Source organism: Mus musculus, chromosome 1 (assembly GCF_000001635.26).
Source record: "Mus musculus strain C57BL/6J chromosome 1, GRCm38.p6 C57BL/6J".
NCBI lineage: Eukaryota > Metazoa > Chordata > Mammalia > Rodentia > Muridae > Mus > Mus musculus.
Window position 1 is genome coordinate 53,437,750 of NC_000067.6, and position 26,088 is coordinate 53,463,837.

The 26,088-nt window shown below is 39.5% G+C and overlaps 1 protein-coding gene across 2 annotated transcripts in view; it reads right to left on the reverse strand.

Annotated features, from left to right (window-relative positions):
• The window catches only part of Dnah7a (dynein, axonemal, heavy chain 7A), a 310,307-nt gene that overhangs the window by 40,755 nt on the left and 243,464 nt on the right, over positions 1–26,088 (reverse strand). For both annotated transcript variants that reach the window (XM_006496179.4, NM_001252070.1), the window contains 5 exons: positions 19,922–20,055; positions 18,787–19,122; positions 11,180–11,306; positions 9,569–9,763; positions 6,692–6,784 (listed from right to left, as the gene is read on the reverse strand). In XM_006496179.4, coding sequence (XP_006496242.1) covers positions 6,692–6,784; positions 9,569–9,763; positions 11,180–11,306; positions 18,787–19,122; positions 19,922–20,055 — 885 coding nt within the window. The remainder of the gene's footprint in view (positions 1–6,691; positions 6,785–9,568; positions 9,764–11,179; positions 11,307–18,786; positions 19,123–19,921; positions 20,056–26,088) is intronic.

The window sequence follows — 26,088 nt, forward strand, 5'->3', positions numbered from 1 at the left end:
AGGCTGCGCTGCATTGCAAGATCCTGTCTCAAAATAAAATGAACTGGGATCCCCTGTATAGATTAGGTGCAAACAGTGGGAGTTCCAGGGTGTTATGCTGTCCATAAATTCCTTTCAGAAAAACAATTACAGATGATTCCAATAATAAGTAGTGACTTGTAGGAGACACCAAATTCAAAGACCATTTCTCCCACTCTTATGATTCCTTATTTGTCTGTAGTTCTTTATGTAGGGTTGAAACCTTTTGGTTTTAAAACACTAATTATATTCCCATCAATGTTTGGGGGAAGCAGAGCTCTGTAAAAAAAACATCACAAGCTATTTACTAAGAAACAAGCCACTCTGAATTGGCAGATTGTCTATCAGGACAATTTTCTTGGGGCCTGTTTGAAAAAGGCAAACTCTATGGCTTGGGGGTCTATGCAGGAGCGGATATGTGGCGATAGTAAGGACACAGTCAGCCTTGTCTGTTCCATCCCCTGTTTCCCAGTGAGAAGCTACACCTGGCATTTCTCGGTTGTCATGCCAGTTAATTGTGATCCAGGTGTGACCTAAACAGGATGCATGACATGACTCTTGTTCCAATCTCAACAAACTACAGACGCTCCCTTCAACTACAAACACTCCATCTTCTTGCTTGTACTTTGTCAGTGCTGATGGTTTCCTCTTAATAAAACATTGGAGAAGAAAGGCATCATTACAAAGCTTAGATCTGAAGAAGGAAAAACGAGGCAAACAGTTCAGCAGATACCAGTGTACTCATTTCCCGACAGGTCTTCCTCCGTCGTTGTGCAGAGATCCGTTTGTGATGCTCACTTAAGATGATTTTTTTTCAACAGGTGAGAACAAAGCTACCAAATCATTTTTCTAGGTAAGTAAAAGCAAGTTTTATGCTGGGTTAAATTTATGACAATATTCTTCAGATTTATGTCACACTAATGAAGGAGATAAATTTGGTATTCCATGTCAAGCGTGGGCATAGGATCAAGGACAATGTCTCCCCTTTGACTTCATAGGAACTGCATGCATACACTTGAAACTGAATGTGACAAGTCCCAACACTGGGCTAATACAGCACCAGATCCCCTGAGGGCATTTTTTGATTTGTTTTGTTTGCCTTACTCTGCTAAATATTCAATTTTCTCCTTTGAATATAGGAATACCAAGCAGAATAAGGACTGGCCCACTGCAGTACTGAAATGCCAATAGACTCCTTCAAAGCCTCCATTAACACAGCTTCTTTAAAGATTCATATGTTTATTTCACACACACTTGCAGTTTTTGAAAGTCACATTCCCTTTGATAACAAGTTACAGCTACAGATGTTCATATGACTAACATCATACATATAATCTATCTAATTACCTAACTTCAGCTTATGTCTTAAGAAGTAACGACCAAATGCACTTTTAACCCTGCTCTGAAACACACATTTCTGCTCAAATTTTGAAGGCACAAATAGTAGCTCTCTGTTTCTTTATCTTGTTCTCACAAGCTAATCAGTCCTGCCACACAGAATGCTGTGGGCATCTCCATAACAGCTTAGTTAGCATAGAAGGAAGGTGTGAGTCAAACATGCCAGCTGTAGGACAGAACACAGGCTACCTCAGAGGAAGGAGTAATGGAAAGCGCTCGTGAGGACCTCACAGTCATCAGCAGAATGGCTGTCATTATAGAAGGATGGGACTGTACAAATATATCACACTCCCCGCCCCCAACCCAGGGTAGCAATTCCACATGCCTGGAACATTCTTCAGCTGCAGGAGCAATTTACAAGTGCCCAGTATCTAAAAAAGATAGTATCCTCTGGAAACAGTTACAAGTTCCTCCAAACACCAGTTATATGTTCTCAGTAACATCTATTTGAACAAGATTTGTGAATAAAACCATCACCACATCATAATGCTTTTTAAACTCAGGTACATGTGTTCTCCTGCACATGTGTGTGGCTAGGAATGCTGAACCAATGGAGAAATATCCAGATTCAAGTTAGACTTTTATTTATATATTTGTTTGTTTGTTTGTTTTGTGTGTGTTGCAAGGTAGTGAGTGAACATGAGTACCGAGAGAGTGGAAGGTAAAGGTCAGCTTGCTGGACTACACTCCTCCTCCCTTGTGGGTTCAGGGGCTCTAACTCAAGTCACTAGTCACTGAGTCATTTTTTTTTTTTTTAGCATCTATTGAATGCATAAATACAAAGTCTCAAGATTAAAATTTTATAGAGTTTAATTCCAGAAATTCTAAACGACAACAACAAACCATTAAAGGATGAATTCATACACACACACACACACACACACACACACAGGAACACATATACATACATTCATATGTATACACATGCACACATGTACACACACTCAGTTGATTTCTAGATAATTACTTCATGCTTCAGCTCCTTTGAATAATTACAAATAGCACACTCACTGCAGAAATATTAAAAATATCCTAATTTCCTACCCTAGGCCTCATCACTGTCTTTCTCATTACCATTCTTTGCACAAAGGGATTTTCTTCACTCATCAGATTAAAACAACAGCAAAACACAACACTTATTCAACAGCACCTTTCCTCCCCAAGTTAGCTTTAACCTCATGACAAAATTATAGTCCTGCAAATAAAATGACAGATTTAGAGACTTGAAGTTTCCTAAAAGCTAGTTTGTGATAGGAATGGCCCAGTTTTTGGAAGAGGGACCTGCTGGTTTACCTGCACAGGTAAACATGGCTGTCTGTTAGCACTGGACGGTAGGTCCAGTTAGGAATATGAGCATCTCTCCCGAAGAGAAGAGAAGCTAGATTCCACAATTTCACTTTTCAGACTATAACAGAGCAAAACTTACTTGCTTCGCAACAGGAGACTAGAACTCCCAAGGTAAAGTCAGACTGTGCCAGCAATCAGGCTCACCAGATGATAGACCTATCAGTGCTAGCAATCTGATCATTCCAGCATTAGGCTTGTAAAATGAGATCTGTCAGTAGCAAAGATTTCAGACTCGTTATGGCAGCCATCTTCTCAAAGGCAGGAGAAAAGCCCGTGTTTTTTTTCTATGCATGCTTTTCTAATCAGTGCAAATTCCCACAACATTTATTTGAGCTCAGAGACGCTCATTAACTGGCATCTGACAAGTTTCTTATTGAGAGCTGATGGATTTGCCCTTTGTTTACAGTTCAGAATGATAGAACTGTGGCCAGAAGCTCTTTATTTTACAAATGACTCTGAACACTGCATACCTTAGTACTTTCTACCCTACATGTTTCTTCCATCAATAAGATACTATAACTATTACATTTTAAGGGAAACTATGAGCCCATCTCATTTTCCTACTGGTGACTTAGCAAGAATCTTTCCAATTTCTCTAAACTATAGCATTGGAAAGCTTGGCAAACTCCAATTTCTGACTCAGTGGTTCTCAACCTTCCTAGTGCTGCAGCCCTTTAATTCAGTTTCTCATGTTGTGGTGACCCCCAACCATAACATTATTTCGTTGTTACTTTATAACTGTAACTTTGCTACTGTTGTGAATTGAAATATGTGTTGGAGACCATACCATGAGAAAGTAAGCCTTTCGCAGTTTCCCACCCTAATAAGCCAAATGGCCTTGTGTTAGGAACCAGTCACCTCCTCCTCCCTACCCCTTCCTGGCACCTAAGACCCTAAAAGTTTGAATTATTGTCCCCTCTTCCTTATCTCTTCTTGATTCCCAAGACTTCTAAGGACCTGAGTTATGTGCTGAGCCCAGCTTGATACCCCGGGCTGTTAAGGAGGAATCTACATTCCTGAGATAAGACTCAGGGTGCCTCTTGCCTGCAGTCAGAATTCAGCCTTCATGTCCCCCAGATGCCTACTTCTTTGTTCTTTGTTAATTCCCCCTCAGCCCCTCCCTATTTCCCCTCACTGTGTGCTTATAACCTGGCTTTTCAGCCTAATAAACTCAGACCTTGACAGGAATTCTCCTTGGTCTCTCTCTCTTTTCGAGCCCGTTTCTCTTGCAGGTTTGCGGTTCCCCTCGTACCCACGAAAAACTGGGTCCTGCTGGTCAGGACAAATATGAATATCTGATATACAGCAAAACAGGTATGTAGCCCCTGTGAAAGAGTCATATGACACCCCACTTCAAGGAGTCACAATCCACAGGTTGAGAACTGCTATTCTGACCATTCAAGTGTTAGGGTAGGGTTTCAAGAGGACAACATGCAAAATGGAAAGGAGACCCACCTCTCAAAACTCCCCCAAAAGAATTTTGTTAATTTTCCTAGTAGCTATATATACACACACACACACACACACACACACACACACACATTATCTTATAACCTAGAGACAGTGCAGAAATAAAATGTATATACTACTGTCTCAAATGTTAGTCTCTTAATGTGCTGTTCTCCTCCCTAGGCTAATACCATTCTACTCTGGGAAACCACCATTTTAAAGGCAGAGTAGGCATATATCACCATAGAGCATAGCATATAGCTTCCAAAATAGTCAATTCACCACTAAAACTTGGAGTACCTGAAAACACTAAGTGTAAAGAGCATGAAGTTTCTGGATAATATATTGGCATTCTAATAATTATTTTTATATTGAAAACATACATGGGTATGGTGGTATAGAAAATTGTGACCAATTAATTCCTTCATTTAGGATAGATGAAAAATATTTCTAGTTATAAGTGATTTATAAACTACAGTGGCTTAACACATATGAGCATCTGTCAAATCTGCACTTATGTGTGATCCAGGCACTCTTCAGGGGTGGACAATGATCAAGTCTTATGGCACTTAAAGATCAACACAGACATGTACAGGTTTGATGGGAGAAGTTTCTTGGAAAACCTCGCTTGGCAGCTACATATTATCAACTAGCCAAGGCCGGCCTGTACCCATCATCATCACTTGAGATGCAATTAAAGGAGAAGAAAAATTGAAATATTGCTAAATATCATTTTGTAATTTTTCTATCCTGAAAAGGGAAACGTAGGAATAGATTAGAAAACATTGTAGGGAATATTGTTGTATGGGACAGTTCAGTATGAAACAGAAGGTTAATTGTGATTTCAAACAAACAGAATAACATCAGTCAACAGAAAAAAAGACCTCTACACATAAAATACCTCAGCCTATGTAACTCCCACTTTCAAAAACATAATGAATATGGAAAGTTATATTTGATCTATTTAAAAGTTTAATATATTTTCAAATTAAAATGTCAAGTTTCAAAAATATAAACCTGCAGAAGGATATATGCAGATGAAGTTGTCACAGCTAAGATAAAGGCCCACAAAACCTTGTGAGCATTTCATTTTTTCCACCTTAAAATAGAAAGTGAACATCTGAAGCTTCCCACTGAAGCGTCTATGAAAAGCCATTCTTTTCAATGTTATCAAAGGGTGCATTTGATTCACAAACATCAAACCAGTGTTCATTTACGACAGCAACAGAGGCCAGGGCAGAACTGTGACTTTCATAGGCCATGGATACTTTGTAGGCTACTTTCTCTATTTAAAAAACTTAAATATGCTGGGCATTGGTGGCGCATGCCTTTAATCCCAGCACTCAGGAGGCAGAGGCAGGTGGATTTCTGAGTTTGAGGCCAGCCTGGTCTACAGAGTGAGTGCCAGGACAGCCAGGGCTACACAGAGAAACCCTGTCTCGAAAAAACAACAAAAAACAAAAAACAAAACAAACAAACAAACAAAAAAAACCCAAGGAAAAAAAACAAACCAAAATAAAAACCTTAAATATATATTCTACAATTGTTTTATATAAAGATAAATCTAATAGAGGCTGGACTGTATTCTGACTAAAAGCTTAAAACATGTGGACAGACTTCTATGTTGACGCTTGGGCCTTGGCTAGGTCCTGAGAGCTGGAAGCAACTATGGCTCTGAGAAAGGAACACCTCTAGCTCAGATCATCCCTGAAATCTATAAAAAAGTCTATTATATATTACTTTCACCATTTAAATTCTGCTTTTATAAGGGGGAAGAGTTGGAATGTACGCAATTCCTTTGAAAACAAATTCAAATTGTAGACACTGTGAGTTTTGAAGTAACTATGTGAAACTTTAATTTGTTTGTAACAATGGCAGTTACCATAGTTCCCCAATAACCTCCTGCTCACATTATACTGGCATCTCTGAGGATATAGGTCAACAAATGTAGGCAAATTCATATTCTCTAGACTGTAATACAAATGAGGACATTAATAAGTATTGAAAGGACATGTGTACTGCTTTACTGGTTGTATATTTATTATTTAAAGAAGTTAAAATAACATTAATAACACTGCCTTCTATTCAACAGGGACTAAAGCTTTAAAATGCTGTGGTGTGGTGTGTATAAATATAGACGCACATTTAGAGAAGACATTCTAGATACTCTAATACATAAACTTGACGTTAATGCCATTGACTAGTTTAAAATGAAAATGAGATTATAGCAGGCAAAGAGAGAAGTCTTTGACACAGAGGAACCAAAAATCATAAAGAGTAATCATAAAAGCACATCACCAAAAATACATTCTATTAGCTATTAACCCAGATGCAGACACAGTTAGGAGATCCATTAGAAGGACGTTGGGTTACTTCTGTAGATTCCTCCATCCACCCTGAGTCTATGAAGAAATGGAGTTTGTCTAGGCTGTGCATAGAGTGGGTGGGATGAGAGCTGCTCAACAAAGCCTGCACTTGCCTTGTCGGGCCTCAAGCAACGGATAATAAGCATCCTCTGAAAGTCGTTTGCTTTATTTCCCCAATCTTCGGGAAACATCTCATGGTGTGGCTCCTAAAATTATAGTACATAAGTCAATGTTAGAGGTTATTTCTAAAAGTAATAATATTTTACAAATAAGCATATACTTAGAGAAGACATATTCCTGAAATCAGAACATTTGTGTAAATTTTATTTTATTTATCTGTGGGGGAAATTAATGTCAACATTACAATGTTTCATGTAAGCATTTGAAGTTTCCAAACAAGTTACCTGGCTTCTCTCTCCTGGTTCCACACAGTGAATGCAATTGCAATTTTAAACTAAAAAGAAATACTCAAACACACACACACACACACACACACACACACACACACACACACACACACACACACAAAACCCTAGAAGATGTTTCTAGGAAACATTTCCATTAGCAACATGAAGAAACCCAAATTACCCATTCCAAATGATTGAACCCATTCTCTTTATCATATATGACAGGTACCCAAGTAAGGCCAGGTGTCAGCACCCAGGGGTTACCACCTACCTAACCCTCTCTAGTTAGACCTAGCTGTCTCTATACAGAGCAGCTACTTATCATGTTCAAGAATAGTAAAAATCATAAGAGCAGAAACAGAGTAGAAAATAACTGGGAACTGGAAAATTCTTAGCCTTTATGTCAAAGTAAAGCTGAAAAAGGACTACTGTCTTACTTAGGGTTTTATTGCTGTGAAGTGACCCCATAACCAAGGCAACACTTATAAAGGCAAACATTTAATTGGTGCTGGCTCACAGTTTGAGATGTTTAGTGCATTATTATCTCTGCAGGAAGCACGGCAGCATCTAGGCAGATGTGGGGCTTGAGGAGCCTAAAGTTCTACATTGTGATTCAAAGGTAGCCAGGAAAAGACGGACTTCTAGTCAGCCAGGAGGAGGGTCTCACAGCTGATCTCCACAGTGACACACTTTCTCCAAGGCCACACTTACTTCAACACGGCCATGCTTTCTAATAGTGCCACTTTCTGGGCCAAGCATATTCAAACCACTACATTCTACTCCCTGGCCCTCATAGGCTTGTTCAGGCATATGAGTCTATGAGGGCCAATTTAGCCATAGCATAATATAGAATACATTGAGTTCAACTTCTAAAGTCTCCATAGTCTATAGCAGTCTCAACATTGATAAAAGTACAAAGTTCAAAGTCTCTTTTGAGATTCATCCAATCACTTAACTGTAATCCTCTATAAAATCAAAATAAAAAAGCAGACCACAAATCTCCAATATCACAGGATATACATTTATACATTACTATTCCAAATGTCATAATGAGGAAATACTGTACCAAAGCAGGACCAAAAATCAGCTGGGCAAAGTCCAAACTCTGCATCTCCATGTCTGATGTATGTAAAAGTGTTCTTCATATCTCCAATTCCTTTCATCTTTGTTGACTTCAACAAATATCTATCTTTTGGGCTGTTTCCATTCACTGTTAGCAGCTTTCCTCAGCAGGTATCTAAGCTTTTCTCTACTTAGAACTTGCTCTATACCAGGCTGGCCTTGAACTCAGAGATCTGCTTGCCTCTGTCTCCTGGGATTAAAGGTATGTACAATTTACCATGCCTGGACTTATGCTTTTCATGGCCACTATTCCTCAATATCTGGAACAAAAACTTGCCTCCTGCATTTCTGAATTGTAGTTCATTCCAGATTAAAAGTCCAAATGAAAACAATAACTAAATAACTTTTCCTTGTTCAATGACAAACGTATAAGCAATAAGCTTAACTTATTGCCCCAAAGTCACCACTCCCTTAATCTCCTCTAACACAGGATTTAGCTACATTGTACTTCTTGGTACCCTTTTATTACTTGAACCATAAATTTTGTATTTTTCCTTTCTAAACCTGATTAAGCTTAATCAAAATGTTCTTCATGAGAGTAAACCAGAGGAAGTCTATGCTGGGCTTTTCTGAGACTTCCTTTGTCAATGCAATTAATATGAATCTCTTTACCTTAGCCTTGGGCAAACTCTTCAGAAAAGGCCAAAAAGCATCCACATTCTTCACCAAATCATAAGAATGATCTCCAGGCAACATACCAAAATTACTTTTATTTTTTGAAACCTCTAGAACCAGGCTCCTACAGTTCAAATTGCCCTCAGTACCAATGTCTTCCAAATTCCTATTAGGATGTTCTATTAAGCACTACTTAAAGCATTCCACTGCTTTCCAAATCCCAAGGCCCCAAATCCACATTCCCGCAAACAAAAATATGGTCAGGCCCATCACAGCAGTACCCCAGTCCCTGGTATCAACTTCTGTCTTAGTTTGGGTACTAAACTGTTAGTTACTGTTAGTTAGTTACTGCTGTGATGAAACACTATGGCCAAGGAAATTCTTATAAAAGCCAACATTTATTTGGGGCTGGCTTACAGTTTCAGAGCTTTAGTCCCTCATCATCATAGCAGGAAGCATGGCAGCATTCAGACAGATTTGGAGCTGGAGGAGCCGAGAGTTCTACATCTTCATCCAAAGTCAACCAGGAGAAGACTGACTTTCAGGGAACTTGGAAGAGGGACTCAAAGCCCACCGCCATCGTGATAGACTTCCTCCAACAAGGCCACACCTCTTAACAGTACCACTCCCTGAGCCAAGCATATTCAAACCACCACATCTATAATAAACTTTCTCCTCTCCCACACCTAGGAGCAGCCACATTTTTTTTCATTTCTTTTTATTTTTTCATTTATTTATGGAATCTTGCTTTTATACAAAGATGTTTATACAAATATGTTAAATACATATTTAACATAATCTTCTCCACTGAAAAACTTTGACATAAGGAAAAGGGTGAAGACATACCATACTGTCATATACTTTTTTCCATCCATCCTTTAAGCGCATAAACTCCTCTCGAATGGTCTTAAAGGCAGGTAAGTCATCTAGTCGACAAATCTCATCCCAGGATTTTTGAGGAAGCCATGTGCAAGGATTGGTATAAGGATTATCCAGCCCAATGCCACCAGTGAGTAGAAATCTCCACTCTGTTTTGTTAATCTGTGGTAAACAAACATCATAGAGAGTCATACAGAAGGTGTTCCTAGTTAGTTACAGCCACTGTAGAAAAGTAGCAGTCCTTTCAGATTCTTATGAAAGTACTCAGATGATAGGACCTTCTACTTAGTTGCAAAAAATCCAACTACCAAACATGGTCAATTTTTTTAAAGGCCTATAAATAGCTACTTTTGAATTACTAGCTTAAACATGAGGCCTAAATATATTCTACTTCAATAATATATGTTCCTCAAAATGTATGTTTTCAGTACCAAATATTAGTTCTGAAAAGTCATAGAAAGGTAGAAAATCAACAATCCACCATGCTTTCATTTATTCTTTATAAAATATAATGAGTCGCTATGAAGTGTTTGCATGAAATACAAGAAGTATTTTTCCTAATTCCATGAAGATATTAACATATGAGATTTTACAAGTCTTAAATACAGAGATGTATAAGAAGACTATGATGCTTCTCTTTCATTTGTAAGTGCTTCCTATCTTTTAGATAAAAAGAATTCTTTGTTAGCTTACATTTGAGTAAGATGGTTAAATCCAAATGGTTAGACCTCAGTAATTTGCAAAGTTCTTAAAGGTGATAATAAATTATTTAGTAAAATTAGCTGCATGGTCATGTAAATTTTAATAGAGACAAATAGGGTATTTTTGTTTGTTTGTTTGTTTGTTTGTTTTAAGAATGGGGCATTGTATTGAGTTTATCCTCAAACTCACTGTTCAGACTGAGCTCTGCTCAGGCTCATAATCCTCTTGCCCTGGCTTCCTAAGTGCAGGGATTATAGGTGCCACCACACAAGGCTCTAGAAACAGACTTTTAAACTAAAATATACAAAAGTTTAAGCAACATACTCTTCTTAATTTATATTAACTACTCTGAAATTCAGTCTTGTCTTGCCTTGCCCTAATTAATTTCATTGTCTGGTTTTAATCAGTATATGTATATGTTCCCATGTGGAATAGTAAATAAATCCATGACATCATGATAGTGTTACTGATCTAAGCATCATCAGGCTAGGAGGATACTGAACAGGGGCTCCACACACATGGTAACCTTCAGATCCCACCTTCAATTTTACCTCATAAAATTGTGGAGGTTTTGGTGCTTTGCTGGGGCATACTCTGGGAAAGCTACTCCTCCTGATTATAAGAATCCTATTTCTACCTCTGACCAGGGAGAGACATGATATTCTAATCTGCCGCAAAGACTAGAAAATGACTTACTATTATCTCCTCCTCTAACAGGTAATACAACTGAGCCTAGAGCTGTAATCCTCCCGAGTTATCTTTTGAGTTCAAAAGACACAGAGAATCTTTGACACTGGATAGTATCTTGGTATATACCACAGACCCTCTCCCAGTAACTACAGCATCTAAGCTCCTACAGACTAAACCCTTACTGACCGCATTGTCATGTATCAGCAGATTCACAGTGAGACAAAAGGAAAACAGCAGCTTGTCCTTTTCAAAGAGGGAGCGGCAGATGTTGACATAGAGTGAGTAGGTGAAGTGATCTCTGAGGATCTGAAGCCTAAGGGCCATCAGAGGGAGAGATGGACAAATACAAACAGGATCAGCAGGAGGGAATGCTAAGATTGCCCCACAGACTGCTAGACCTGCATTCAAACTATTTCTTTTAGTTCCCACCAAATCGATCAAAAATCTTTACTCCTGGGCCCCCAATGGAGGAGCTAGAGAAAGTACCCAAGGAGCTAAAGGGATCTGCAACCCTATAGGTGGAACAACATTATGAACTAACCAGTACCCTGGAGCTCTTGACTCTAGCTGCATATGTATCAAAAGATGGCCTAGTCGGCCATCAGTGGAAAGAGAGGCCCATTGGACTTGCAAACTTTATATGCCCCAGTACAGGGGAACGCCAGGGCCAAAAAGTGGGAGTGGGTGGGTAGGGGAGTGGGGGGGGGGAGGGTATGGGGGACTTTTGGGATAGCATTGGAAATGTAAATGAGAAAAATACCTAATTAAAAATATTTTAAAAAAATCTTTACTCCTTGAGCTGCCAGTTTGAGAGCTAGACAAGGTAGAAGCATTTGAATAGAATTGTATTTCCCTGCTGACTGATGTTTTTCTTTATAGTTTTCATTTACAGAAAACTAATCCATTATAAAAATTATAAACTTTGTAACTATGAAGTATTGCACTAGTAGGCAAAATTTGACCTCTTTACAAAGTAAATACTTAACAAATATTTTATACTATATTAAATGAATAAACAAATAGCTTGTATTAATGGCAAAGCCTAATGCTATGCTACACTGAACATGAATGTATCAGAGCCAAAAACAAAACAAAACAAAACAAAACAAAACAAAACAAAACAAAAAACTAGTAGATTTGATTAAACTACATTTCTCTTTATGAAACTATATTTCACAGAGAGAAAACATGGACATATGAATAACTGTGGTAATGCATGTGAGCTATATCCACAATAATTCCCAATGCCAATACAATGCTTCACTCATTTTAATGTAAGTATTTCATGAAATAATCATTGAAATAAAAATGTAAATTACAGTTATTGCATAGACATAAAAACTATGATTTTAACCTATGCCAACAAAAAACACTTGTAGAGAGCTAAAATATAAACATTTGTAGGGACATAGACTAATGGCTCAAACCTTCTAAGCAGATCAATTATCTGAGGGAAAAAGCAACATAGTTTATTAGTGATCAAATTTATACTGGTGTTTCTTCATGCAGTAAGGGAAAAAAATATCTACCCATCTGTGACAAGAGTTTAGCTATTTTCATACTACTGTCCTTGGCTTGGACTCATTGTAATTGGTGTTTTGTTTTGCTTTTCATTTTTCTTCTTGTTTATTTCCTTAATTATTTTCTCCCACACCAGCACTGTTATCAGAGAATGACAGCAAAAGGACACATCTTATTTTTAGCTGAGAAACAATGTAGTGACACAGGAGTCCTTGAAATAGAGCTGAGTTTTAGATTTAAAATAAGCATTCCATCCCTCCCAATAACTAATTAAGAAAATGCCTTGCAGCCAGATCTAATGAAGGCTTTTTCTCAATTGAGGTTCTCTCATTTCAGAGAGCTCAGTTTGTGTATCAAGTTGACCTAAGACTAGCCAGCACAGTCACTAAAAAGGTTTGTTGTTGTGTTTGTTTCTTTCTCTTTCTCTTACTATGAGAGATCCTTGAGGTGGCTCAAAAGATGCCATGAACGAGATAATCTGACAAGGTAAAACCAGGCACCGCTGCTGGTATACACGTAGTTTAGCACATGTCTTTGTAAACAGGGTTTCTAGTGCAATTCTAGAAAATGCAGGTTGTAGCTGGGAGGGGAAAGGGTCTTAGGCAGCCATTGGCTGTGCTGCCATTCCTGTCCTGCTGGCTCCTGTCCTTCCAAATACCCACCCATCCCACCCCCAGCTTTCCCTATCCTTATCCTTCCAAGCTCAAATTCACTCTCAGTAGTGATAAAGATTAAAATACGATATCGTAATGATATACTTCAGTGGGAGTATAAGACTCAAAATTATTCAGTGTTTATAGAAAAAAAATTAACAAATCCCGGGGACATGGTTCATTACTCACCTCACTGCTTTCTGTTCTCAATTGAAAGACCCAATCACAGCCTTTATTTATTTATTTATTTATTTATTTATTTAGGTACTGGGGCATATAAAGTTTGCAAGTCCAATGGGCCTCTCTTTCCACTGATGGCCGACTAGGCCATCTTTTGATACATATGCAGCTAGAGTCAAGAGCTCCAGGGTACTGGTTAGTTCATAATGTTGTTCCACCTATAGGGTTGCAGATCCCTTTAGCTCCTTGGGTTCTTTCTCTAGCTCCTCCATTGGGGGCCCTGTGATGAACCCAATAGCTCACTGTGAGCATCCACTCTGTGCCCAAGCTACCCCAGTGCTGGCAGGGACCTGAACGGACTTGTGCCCTGATCAGGCCGGGTTTTCTGCTTCCCTAATTAATGCAGTCTCAGGTCCCACGTAATTGGGTTGGAGCAGCAGCTTTGTTTCACTCACCAGGGGTCTTAAGATCCCATGGAGGGTCTTGTGGGTACCTTGCGGGTGTCCGCAGACTCCGCGCCCAAGCTACCCTGGTGGTGCTGGGGACCAGAAGGGCCACCACCTTTATTTTAATAGGCCTTAAACAACTCAATAGCTGGGCTATTGCCTTACCTCCATGGGGTTAATCCTTAGTTATTACTCACTAATTCTACTTTCCATCTTGGCTGCTCTGGGCCCAGTTGAGCAGGCCTCTGGGCCAGGGTCTCCGAGCTCCTTCACATGGCTGCTATGCCTATCTGTTCTGCATTCTTCTTGGGCAACGTGTCTGTCCTCTCCTCCACACCATTCCCACATGGTGGATTTCCCCCTAGTCCTAAGCCTGGGAAATCCTAAAATCCTTTCTCTGTCTGTGCTCCCCAGCTATTGGCTGTTGGCATTTTAATTTATTGATCGAGCCAACTGGGGGCAGGTTTCCAGAAGTTACATGTAGACCTTCTTGTGTTTACAGTTTTTTTTTTTTTGGGGGGGGGCATAATTAGCATTTGTAATATAAGCAGCTACAAATGTTGGTAAGTGGTATACTGATATGAGACAATTCAAGTTTCTCTAGTGGAGTTTTATATTTAAATAAACGTATAGGAAAGGGACTTAAATGAGGAAGACAGTTAACAGTGCAGATATTTGTATTTATTTTAACAGTATTTATAATACTTACAAGTCTTACCAAATTATATCCACAATATGGTCTATTGAACAGCTTCTAAAAATTGTGTAATAGAGGAATATTGATAGAAGCAACTCTGTTACACACATGCTTGCACATGTGTGCATTTACATATGTACATTTCATTTTTAAAAAGCTGCAGTTTGACCCCTTTAATAAAACAATACCCTACTTAGATCTTTTTTCTGCATTTCATGTTTTTGTTTGTTTCTGTTTTTTACTACAGTTATTTTAGTATTTCCTACATGAACACTAATTCATCAACTTCAATAAATAACACTTTATTATGGCAATTTCACAGTGTCTGACACAATGTTCATGATATATTATTCTTGGTGTCACACTTAAACGAAGCACAGTCATCAAAAGGAGTTTATCAGTATACTTGAGTAAGAGGAACAAGAAGGAATACTAGAGTAATAACCATCTTTAGTAGGCAGGCTTGTGTGAACAGTCCCGTGCTTCCTGTACTTTGGAGGATAGCTGAGTCTAATAGCTGTTAAACTCCCACTAATACCATGTTTATCAATAACTGGGAGATCACAAATCATTTCTACAAGAATTTGTTCTCTCTTTAATCTTTGACCAGCAGTTAGCTTTTCAATTTGAACTCTTATTTTGCTGGGGGGGGGGGGATGAAGAAAAGGGCTGTCTAGAAGGTTCTTGATATAACAAGAGCGTACACACGAATGCTTGCCCCATCAGTTGCATCCCATTCGATCCACCACAAGTGTTCGTGAATTGGCACCAAGAGCCATGCATGGAGATGCTCACAGGCAGCACACATCCACTGTGGCCCTAGACTGGAAGCCCATATTCCCAACAGCAGAAAGGAACAATTGTTTTAGGTTCCATGTCAGGCCAAACAAACGTTTAAAAAGTAAGTGGAAGGGCTTCTTTCTCCTGTTGAAAATAAAGGGATAGTCCACTCCTTACCTCTCTTTTCTTAGAGCCTCAAATTAAAGAACTTAAAATTTTCTAAGTATTTTCTACTTTCTGATGCTTTTAAACTCTTATTTATCGATGTGTGTGTGTGTGTTAGGTGTGGGTGCACACATGCCACAGTGCACCTGTGGAGGACAGAGGATGACTTTCAGGAGTCACTTCTCCTTTCACCATGAGTCTAGGGATGGAACTCATGCCAGGATTGCAAGGCAAGTGTTGTTACCTACTGAATGTATATTACAGAGAAATGTATATTATTTAGAATATATAATATTTAGAAATGTATATTCTAAAAAAAAATCACTTCAAAACGTAGTCAGGACCTGCTTTAAGACCCAGGAATATCTCAAATGTCTGCCAATGTCCTGGAAGCCATTGCTTTGAAGCATAAACCCAGTGCCTGTAGAAGAACAGTTACCCTGACTTCACCAGGCTCCTTGCTTTATGGTTCAAAGTCATCTCCTCCTATGGAAGTGTGAAAAGTTTGTGTTTCCTCTTACTAAAGTTAATTTGCTAACACAGATGGTCCCCTCCATTAGCAGGCAGAGTGAGGATGAACTACAGAGTGAGGGTGCTAGCTACACAGGCATGCTTCCTTGTAAAAACTCATTTCTGCACATTTGTGTTAGCACAATGCTATCTTCAAGGAAAATTTTAATTTTATCTTCTCTATTAGTCTTTTTGTACTTCACATTTACAGTAGTCACACGTACGGTTTTCAGTGTTTACAGATAAAGGATTTTAACTTCAAATAAAAAGCTGGGTTTGTTTTCTACATTTTAATCCAAATCATATATTAAGGTAAAGGGGATTTGCTTTTCTTTAATTTCAAGGGCTTTGTTACTGGTATGAAAAACAAACAAACAAACAAACAAAACAGCTTGGATGAGTCTAATTTGGCACAGAAAAAAAAAAAAAAAAAAAGAATCCTTCGAAGAATGGAGTCATTGTAACTTTTCAATCTTGAACCAAAAAACCTGCACTGCAGGGGTGGTCAGAGCAATTCTCTTCTCATAGACTCCAGAGAACAGCTAGACTTTAAATCTACATAGATGATAACGTTGTGGTGGCTATTGGGTTTTTTTTTTTTAATTTTTTTTGGGGGGGGTATGTTTTGTTTGGTTTAGTTTGTTGTTTTTCTTTTCTTTCCTGTTTATTTCATTGTGTAGCCCTGGGTGTCCTGGAACTGTGCTGTGTAGATCAGGCTAACCTCAAATTCACAGAGCTCTATCTGTCTCTGCTCTGTGTAGCCACTGTTCATTTGGCCTCTGTGATGAACAAGCTTGAGATTAAGAACTGTACCAAAAAGGAACATGGTGAGACAGAGAGATGACTCAGCAGGTAAAATACCCTTGCCACACAAGCCTGAGGACCTGAGTTCAAATCCCTAGAGGCCACAGAGAGCTGGGTGTGGTGGTGAATGATTATAAAACGGGAGGCTGAGACAGGGAAAGCCCTCTGCTACCCCATATCAGCTACCCTGGAGTACACAGCCCTAAACACCAGTGAGTCCTGGCCTTGAACAAGAACCAGCTCCTGAGGTTGTCCCGTAATCCCGATGTGTGTGCTGTGACATGCCCTTACAGGCAAGTGTGCAGCATACACTCAAACATGCATTCACACATGCACACTCAAACGGTGGTCAAAATAAATAAAGATCCTGTCCCAGAACTTCAAATCCAGTGCAGAAAACAGATGTGTGTGCCTAATTAACTGGAAACATATGGATGTTTTTTTTAAGAGATCACCTACAATTTTGTTTTCTTCAGTAATCCTCACTAACTTGAAAACTTCAAGGACTAGAAACAAACACTAAAAATTAGAAACAAGGGCCAAACTGAAAACTTCTCTCACTAACAAGTCAAATGAATTCTATCCTCTAGTTGGCTTAAGCTTAAGCAAGATCTTAGTGCTTGGTTTCTGACCCCAAGACAAGCAACTGAGGTGCCTATTTTACATACCTAAGCCGACCTGGCTTCCAGGTTCTCCCAGCATCCCTCAGTCACTACCTGGCATAACTTGCCTCCAACCTTGAACTTTCCAGCCCAGGGGCTGGGCTGCCCTTCCCCCAGAAAATCTTCTTAATAATCCAGACATTTTGTTTTCTTGCTCTTCCTTTCCTCTTCTTTCTCTGCACAAGTGCCCCTTTCTCTCTTTCTCCCTCTCCTACCCACTCCCCCCTTCCTGGATTCCTTGGTCCTTGGTCCTTGGGCCAGGGAACTCACCACCAGAGAGCAGCTTCCCAATAAACCTGCTTTTAATATAACATAATCTGGCTTGAATTGACTCATTTCACTCATGGCTGAGAAATAACATCACTTAGTGCTTTTGCTTTTTATATACTATTCAATAGTAAATAATATGCTTTCTATAGATAATCATAAAAATAAGTTGTGTGATTATCAAAAAATAATCAATATCAGATTTTTGCTTTTGCCCTGGTATCTGGCAGAGTTTCAATGTGGTAAACCCAAATGTAAAACTATAGTTTCAGAGTTGTCTGAGAGAGTGTCTGCTTATCATTGGAGGACAAAACTCCCCTCTCCATCCCTGCAGTCAATAGGAGATTCTGCAAATAGGAAACAAAGCTAACTGCTTCCTTCTTCTAGAATTATATTACAGCCCTACTGAAAGGTTCAGTGTTGGTTCAGGATATCCCAAGACCAAGTTGTCAGCACAAAGGGGATTTGCCCCAGAGAGACAATGAGCAGGGAATAAGGGACAAACAGAAGCAATAGAAGAGAGGGGGAAAGGGGGAAAATAAAAAAGAGGGGGAAGGGCTATTTGTCCTACAAGAGAGGGGGAGGGCAAAAGACTGCCTCTGGACAAAGAGGAGACAGAAGCAGCACATAGGAAAATGTTGACTTATAAAGATAAAAGGGAAAACCCAGTGTTTGCTATCTAATTTTAATTGGGCATTTAATTAGGTGCGCTAAAGTGGGCTTTTGATTGCTGGACTTCAATATTTTGACAGCTGGACCTTGATAGTCAGCCTCAGGAAGAGGAAGTAGCCAAGTAAGTGAATTGACCTCTGGTGGCTAGCTTTAGGAATGTAATCTAAGGGATTTTTAGCAAGGCAGAGAGGGCATGGGAGAGAAGGGCAAGGCCTGCCAGAGCCACGTTTGCCATGTTTGAGCTGGCTAGAGTCCCTTCACCTACAGCTCTGTAAACCATTATTTCCCAACTAAAGCTACACACTTCTGTTCTATGTCTGGGAAAATGATGAGTCAAGCTCCCTTAAGGTTCATGGCTGTGACATTCACGCTAACCTGAAATCATAATCAAAACAGTCATTTTCTCTTGTATAAGATTAGCATTCCCTTTACATACCTTTTTGATAAGATGTCTGATTTCTCCGAATTTTCAATGGACAGGATGAACAGGTTAATAAACCAGGTCAGAGAATACTGGTACATGGGCTCGATGTTAGCTAGATCAGCGATGGAGAAGAACAGGATGGAAGAATGGATAGCAATGGGCCGATAGCCCATGCGGGTAATGTCAATCTTTTTCTCTGTCTCCTCAGCCACTTCCTGCTTCTGAGAAATCTCATTAGCCAAAGACTTGGAGGAAGATAATATTTTAATCGCAGTCTCATCTTCTAATATATTGCCTTCTGATAATGAGAGAACTTCTAAAATCTTGTCTTCTATTTCCTTTAACTGCCTAGAATGAAGTACAGCTTTCTCAGAAAAGAAATGGTTTAAAAATCACTTGAAATATGCAGTCTTTTCTAAGAAACAGAGACCTTGTAACCTAAAGAAATGTGTCATGCCATGACAATTATCTGAAAAAGGGATGCTGTGAGATTAATTTCTTATCTCGTGAAATGTCACTGAGACATGGCCTTTCTGCTCAGCTCCCTTTAATGATCACTCGTGTGACACCCTGAGAAATGGAGCAAGCCAGTCTCCTGTGCCACACAGTATCTTGGCTCAGATGGAACTCAAGGTACCACTCCAATTACTTCCAAAATGAAAGAAATGAAAGAATCAAAGAAAACAGATCACTTTGGTCACACAGTGAACCAAGACACTTCCATGCAGCACCTTTGTTGAGGAACGGAAGACCCATGCCCATATCTGTGGCAAGCTTCAGTGTTCTTCCCGAGTCTGAGAAAAAGACTCAGCAATGCAGTTTTCTAAGTTAATGCAGAGGCTCTGTAGGCCCTGAATTAAAAGCTTTCTCATTTGGGGGAGGAACCAGAGAGATAGCTCAGGAGTTAAGAGTACATTGCTCTTCCAGGACTTGGGTTCAAATCCCAGCACCCATACCAGGCAGTTCACAACTGTCTGCAACTCCATTTCCAGTGGTTTCTATGCCATCCTCATGCTTTTCTGGCCTCTACACACACACACACACACACACACACACACACACACACACACATATATATTTTAACTAAATAGATGCTAAATATACTTTACTACAACCACAAAATAAATCTTCATTCTGCACTTCAAACCTTTTATTGTCAGCTCCTTGTAGTATCAAGGCTTGCTTTTCTTCTTCGAGGTCTGGCCTTTCCCGTGCCACTACGATTCCCAAAAGCTGATCCTGCATTCCCTCAGGAGTTATCATGAAGTTTAACAAGGTCACCTGTAAGTGAAAGAATTTATTTTGAAAATGCATTAGCCCTTCTGGTCCCCGCCAACACCGGGGTAGTTTGGGCGTGGAGTCTGTGGACACCCGCAAGGTACCCACAGGACCCTCCATGGGATCTTAAGACCTCTGGTGAGTGGAACACAGCTGCTGCTCCAATCCAATCGCACAGGACCTGAGACTGAATTAATTAAGGGAGCAGAAAACCCGGACTGATCGGGGCACAAGTCCCTTCTGGTCCCCGGCAGTACCAGGGTACCTTAGGCACAGAGTCTGCGGAAACACGCAAGGTACCCAAGGACACTCCACAGGATCTTAAGACCTCTGTGAGTGGATCAAAACTTCTGCCAGGAGGCAGGTTCGAACACCAGATATCTGGGCACCTTCCCTGCAAGAGGAAAGCTTGCCTGTAGAGAGTACTCTGAACACTGAAACTCAGGAGAGAGCTAGTCTCCCAGGTCTGCTGGTAGAGGCTAACAGAATCACCTGAGGAACAAGCTCTAACCAGAGACAACTACAACAACTAACTCCAGAGATTACGAGATGGCGAAAGGCAAACATAAGAATCTTACTAACAGAAACCAAGACCACTCACCATCATCAGAACACAGCACTCCCACACCACCCAGTCCTGGGCACCCGAAAAGATAGTCCCTGATCTTAAAGCATATCTCATGATGGTGGTAGAGGACATCAAGAAGGACTTTAATAACTCACTTAAAGAAATACAGGAGAACACTGCTAAACAGGCAGAAGATCTTAAAGAGGAAGCTCAAAAATCCCTTAAAGAATTGCAGGAAAACACGACTAAACAGGTGATGGAATTGAATAAAACCATCCAAGACCTAAAAAGGGAAGTAGACACAATAAAGAAAACCCAAAGTGAGGCAATGCTGGAGATAGAAAACATAGGAAAGAAATCTGGAACCATAGATGCAAGCATAAGTACAGAATACACGAGATAGAAGAGAGAACCTCAGGTGCAGAAGATTCCATAGAGAACATTGGCACAACAATCAAAGAAAATACAAAATCCAAAAAGATCCTAACTCAAAACATCCAGGAAATCCAGGACACAATGAGAAGACCAAACCTACGGATAATAGGAGTTGATGAGAATGAAGATTTTCAACTTAAAGAGCCAGCAAATATCTTCAACAAAATAATAGAAGAAAACTTCCCAAACATAAAGAAAGAGATGCCCATGATCATACAAGAAGCCTACAGAACTCCAAATAGACTGGACCAGAAAAGAAATTCCTCCAGACACATACTAATCAGAACAACAAATGCACTAAATAAGGATAGAATATTAAAAGCAGTAAGGGAAAAAGGTCAAGTAACATATAAAGGCAGGCCTATCAGAATTACACCAGAGACTATGAAAGACAGAAGATCCTGGACAGATGTTATACAGACCCTAAGAGAACAAAAATGCCAGCCCAGGCTACTATACCCAGCCAAACTCTCAATTACAATAGATGGAGAAACCAAAGTATTCCATGACAAAACGAAATTCAAACATTATCTTTCCACGAATCCAGCCCTTCAAAGGATAATAACAGAAAAAAACCAATACAAGGACAGAAACCACGCCCTAGAAAAAGCAAGAAAGTAATCCCTCAACAAACCAAAAAGAAGACAGCCACAAGAACAGAATGCCAACTCTAAAAACAAAAATAATAGGAAGCAACAATTACTTTTCCTTAATATCTCTTAATATCAATGGGCTCAATTCCCCAATAAAAAGACATAGACTAACACACTGGCTACACAAACAGGACTGAACATTCTGCTGCTTACAGGAAACCCATCTCAGGGAAAAAGACAGACACTACCTCAGAATGAAAGGCTGGAAAAGATTTTCCAAGGAAATGGTCTGAAGAAACAAGCTGGAGTAGCCACTCTAATATCGAATAAAATTGACTTCCAACCCAAAGTTATCAAAAAAGACAGGAGGGACACTTCATACTCATCAAAGGTAAAATCCTCCAAGAGGAACTCTCAGTTTTGAATATCTATGCTATAAATGCAAGGGCAGCCACATTCATTAAAGAAACTTTAGTAGAGCTCAAAGCACACGTTGCACCTCACACAATAATAGTGGGAGACCAACACACCACTTTCATCAATGGACATTTCATGGAAACAGAAACTAAACAGGGACACAGTGAAACTAACAGAAGTGATGAAACAAATGGACTTAACAGATATCTACAGAACATTTCATCCTAAAACAAAAGGATATACATTCTTTTCAGCACCTCATGGTACCTTCTCCAAAATTGATCATATAATTGGTCACAAAACAGGCCTCAACAGATACAAAAATATTGAAATCGTCCCATGCATCCTATCAGACCACCACGGACTAAGGCTGCTCTTCAATAACAACATAAATAATGGAAAGCCAACATTCACGTGGAAAATGGACAACACTCTTTGTAATGATACCTTGGTCAAGGAAGGAATAAAGAAAGAAATTAAAGACTTTTTAGAGTTTAATGAAAATGAAGCCACAACATACCCAAACTTATGGGACACTATGAAAGCATTTCTCAGAGGGAAACTCATAGCTCTGAGTACCTCCAAAAAGAAACTAGAGAGAGCACACACTAGCAGCTTGACAACACACCTAAAAGCTCTAGAAAAAAAGGAAGCAAATTCACCCAAGAGGAGTAGACAGCAGGAAATAATCAAACTCAGGGGTGAAATCAACCAAGTGGAAACAAGAAGAACTATTCAAAGAATCAACCAATCAAGGAGCTGGTTCTTTGAGAAAATCAACAAGATAGATAAACCCTTAGCTAGACTCACTAGAGGGCACAGGGACAGCATCCTAATTAACAAAATCAGAAATGAAAAGGGAGACATAACAACAGATCCTGAAGAAATCCAAAACACCATCAGATCCTTCTACAAAAGGCTATACTCAACAAAACTTGAAAACCTGGACGAAATGGACAAATTTCTAGACAGATACCAGGTACCAAAGTTAAATCAGGTTCAAGTTAACGATCTAAACAGTCCCATATCCCCTAAAGAAATAGAAGCAGTCATTAATAGTCTCCCAGCCTAAAAAAGCCCATGACCAGATGGGTTTAGCGGAGAGTTCTTTCAGACCTTCAAAGAAGATAGAATTCTGGTTCTTCCCAAACTATTCCACAAAATAGAAGTAGAAGGTATTCTACCCAACTCATTCTATGAAGCCACAATTACTCTGATACCTAAACCACAGAAAGATCCAACAAAATAGCGAACCTCAGACCAATTTCCCTTATGAATATTGATGCAAAAATACTCAATAAAATTCTCGCTAACCGAATCCAAGAACATTTTAAAACAATCATCCATCCTGACCAAGTAGGTTTTATTCCAGGGATGCAGGGATTGTTTAATATATGGAAATCCATCAACGTAATCCAGTATATAAACAGACTCAAAGACAAAAACCACATCATCATCTCATTAGATGCAGAGAAAGCATTTGGTAAAATCCAACACCCATTCATGATAAAAGTCTTGGAAAGATCAGGAATTCAAGGCCCATAGCTAAACACAATAAAAGCAATCTACAGCAAACCAGTAGCCAACATCAAAGTAAATGGTGAGAAGCTGGAAGCAATCCCACTAAAATCAGGGACTAGAATAGGCTGCCCAGTTTCTCCCTACCTATTCAACATTGTACTTGAAGTCCTAGCCAGAGCAATTAGACAACAATAGGAGATCAAGGGGATACAAATTGGAATGGAAGAAGTCAAAACATCACTTTTTGCAGATGATATGATAGTATATATAAGTGACCCTAAAAATTCCACCAGAGAACTCCTAAACCTGATAAACAGCTTCAGTGAAGTAGCTGGATATAAAATTAACTCAAACAAGTCAATGGCCTTTCTCTACACAAAGAATATACAGGCTGAAAATAAATTAGGAAAACAACACCCTTCTCAATAGTCACAAATAATATAAAATACCTTGGTGTGACTCTAACTAAGGAAGATAAAGGTCTGTATGATAAGAACTTCAAGTCTCTGAAGAAAGAAATTAAGAAGATCTCAGAAGATGGAAAGATCTCCCATGCTCATGGATTGGCAGGATCAACATTGTAAAAATGGCAATCTTGCCAAAAGCAATCTACAGATTCAATGCAATCCCCATCAAAATTCCAACTCAATTCTTCAAAGATTTAGAAAAAGCAATCTGCAAATTCATCTGGAATAACAAAAAACCTAGGATAGCAAAATCTCTTCTGAAGGATAAAAGAACCTCTGGTGAAATCACCATGCCTGACTTTAAGCTGTACTACAGAGCAATTGTGATAAAAAAAAAAAACTGCATGGTACTGGTATAGTGACAGACAAATAGACCAATGGAATAGAATTGAAGACCCAGAAATGAACCCACACACCTATGGTCACTTGATCTTCGACAAGGGGGCTAAAACCATCCAGTGGAAGAAAGACAGCATTTTCAACAAATGGTGCTGGCACAATTGGTGGTTATCATGTAGAAGAATGTGAATTGATCCATTCCTATATCCTTGTACTAAGGTCAAATCTAAGTGGATCAAGGAGCTCCACATAAAACCAGAGACAGTAAAACTTATAGAGGAGAAAGTGGGGAAAAGCCTCGAAGATATGGGCACAGGGGAAAAATTCCTGAATAACATAGCAATGGCTTGTGCTGTAAGATCAAGAATTGACAAATGGGACCTCATGAAACTGCAAAGCTTCTGCAAGGCAAAAGACACCGTCAATAAGACAAAAAGGCCACCAACATATTGGGAAAGGATCTTTACCTATCCTAAATCAGACAGGGGACTAATATCCTATATATATAAAGAACTCAAGAAGGTGGACTCCAGAAAATCAAATAACCTCATTAACAAATGGGGCTCAGAGTTAAACAAAGAATTCTCCCCTGAGGAATACCAAATGGCTGAGAAATACCTGAAAAAATCTTCAGCACCCTTAATCATCAGGGAAATGCAAATCAAAACAACCTTGAGATTCCATCTCACACCAGTCAGAATGGCTAAGATCAAAAACTCAGATGACATCAGATGCCAATGAAGATGTGGAGAAAGAGGAACACTCCTCTATTGTTGGTGGGATTGCAAGCTTGTACAACCATTCTGGAAATCAGTCTGGTGTTTCCTCAGAAAATTGGACATGGTACTACTGGAGGATCCCGCAATACCTCTCCTGGGCATATATCCAGAAGATGTTCCAACTAGTAAGAAAGAAACATGCTCCACTATGTTCATAGCAGCCTTATTTATAACAGCCAGAAGCTGGAAAGAACCCAGATGCCCCTCAACAGAGGAATGGATACAAATAATGTGGTACATTTACACAATGGAGTACTACTCAGCTATTAAAAAGAATGAATTTATGAAATTCCTAGGCAAATGGTTGGACCTTGGGGGCATCATCCTGAGTGAGGCAACCCAATCATAAAAGAACTCAAATGATATGTACTCACTGATAAGTGGATATTAGCCCAGAAACTTAGTATAACCAAGATGTAAGTTACAATTTGCAAAACACATGAAACTGAAGAAGAACGAAGACCAAAGTGTGGACACTTTGCCTCTTCTTAGAATTGGGAAACAATCACCCATGGAAGGAGTTACAGAGACAAAGTTTGGAGCTGAGACAAAAGGATGGACCATCTAGAGACTGCTATATCCAGGGATCCATCCCATAATTAGCCTCCAAATGCTGACACCATTGCATACACTAACAAGATTTTGCTGAAAGGACCCTGATATAGCTGTCTCTTGTGAGACTATGCCGGGGCCTAGCAAACACAGAAGTGGGTGATTACAGTCAGCTAATGGATGGATCACAGGGCCCCCAATGGAGGAGCTAGAGAAAGTACCCAAGGAGGTAAAGGGATCTGCAACCCTATAGGGGGAACATTATGAACTAACCAGTACTCCAGAGCTCTTGACTCTAGCTGCATATGTATCAGAAGGTGGTGTAGTCGGCCATCAGTGGAAAGAGAGGCCCATTGGACTTGCAA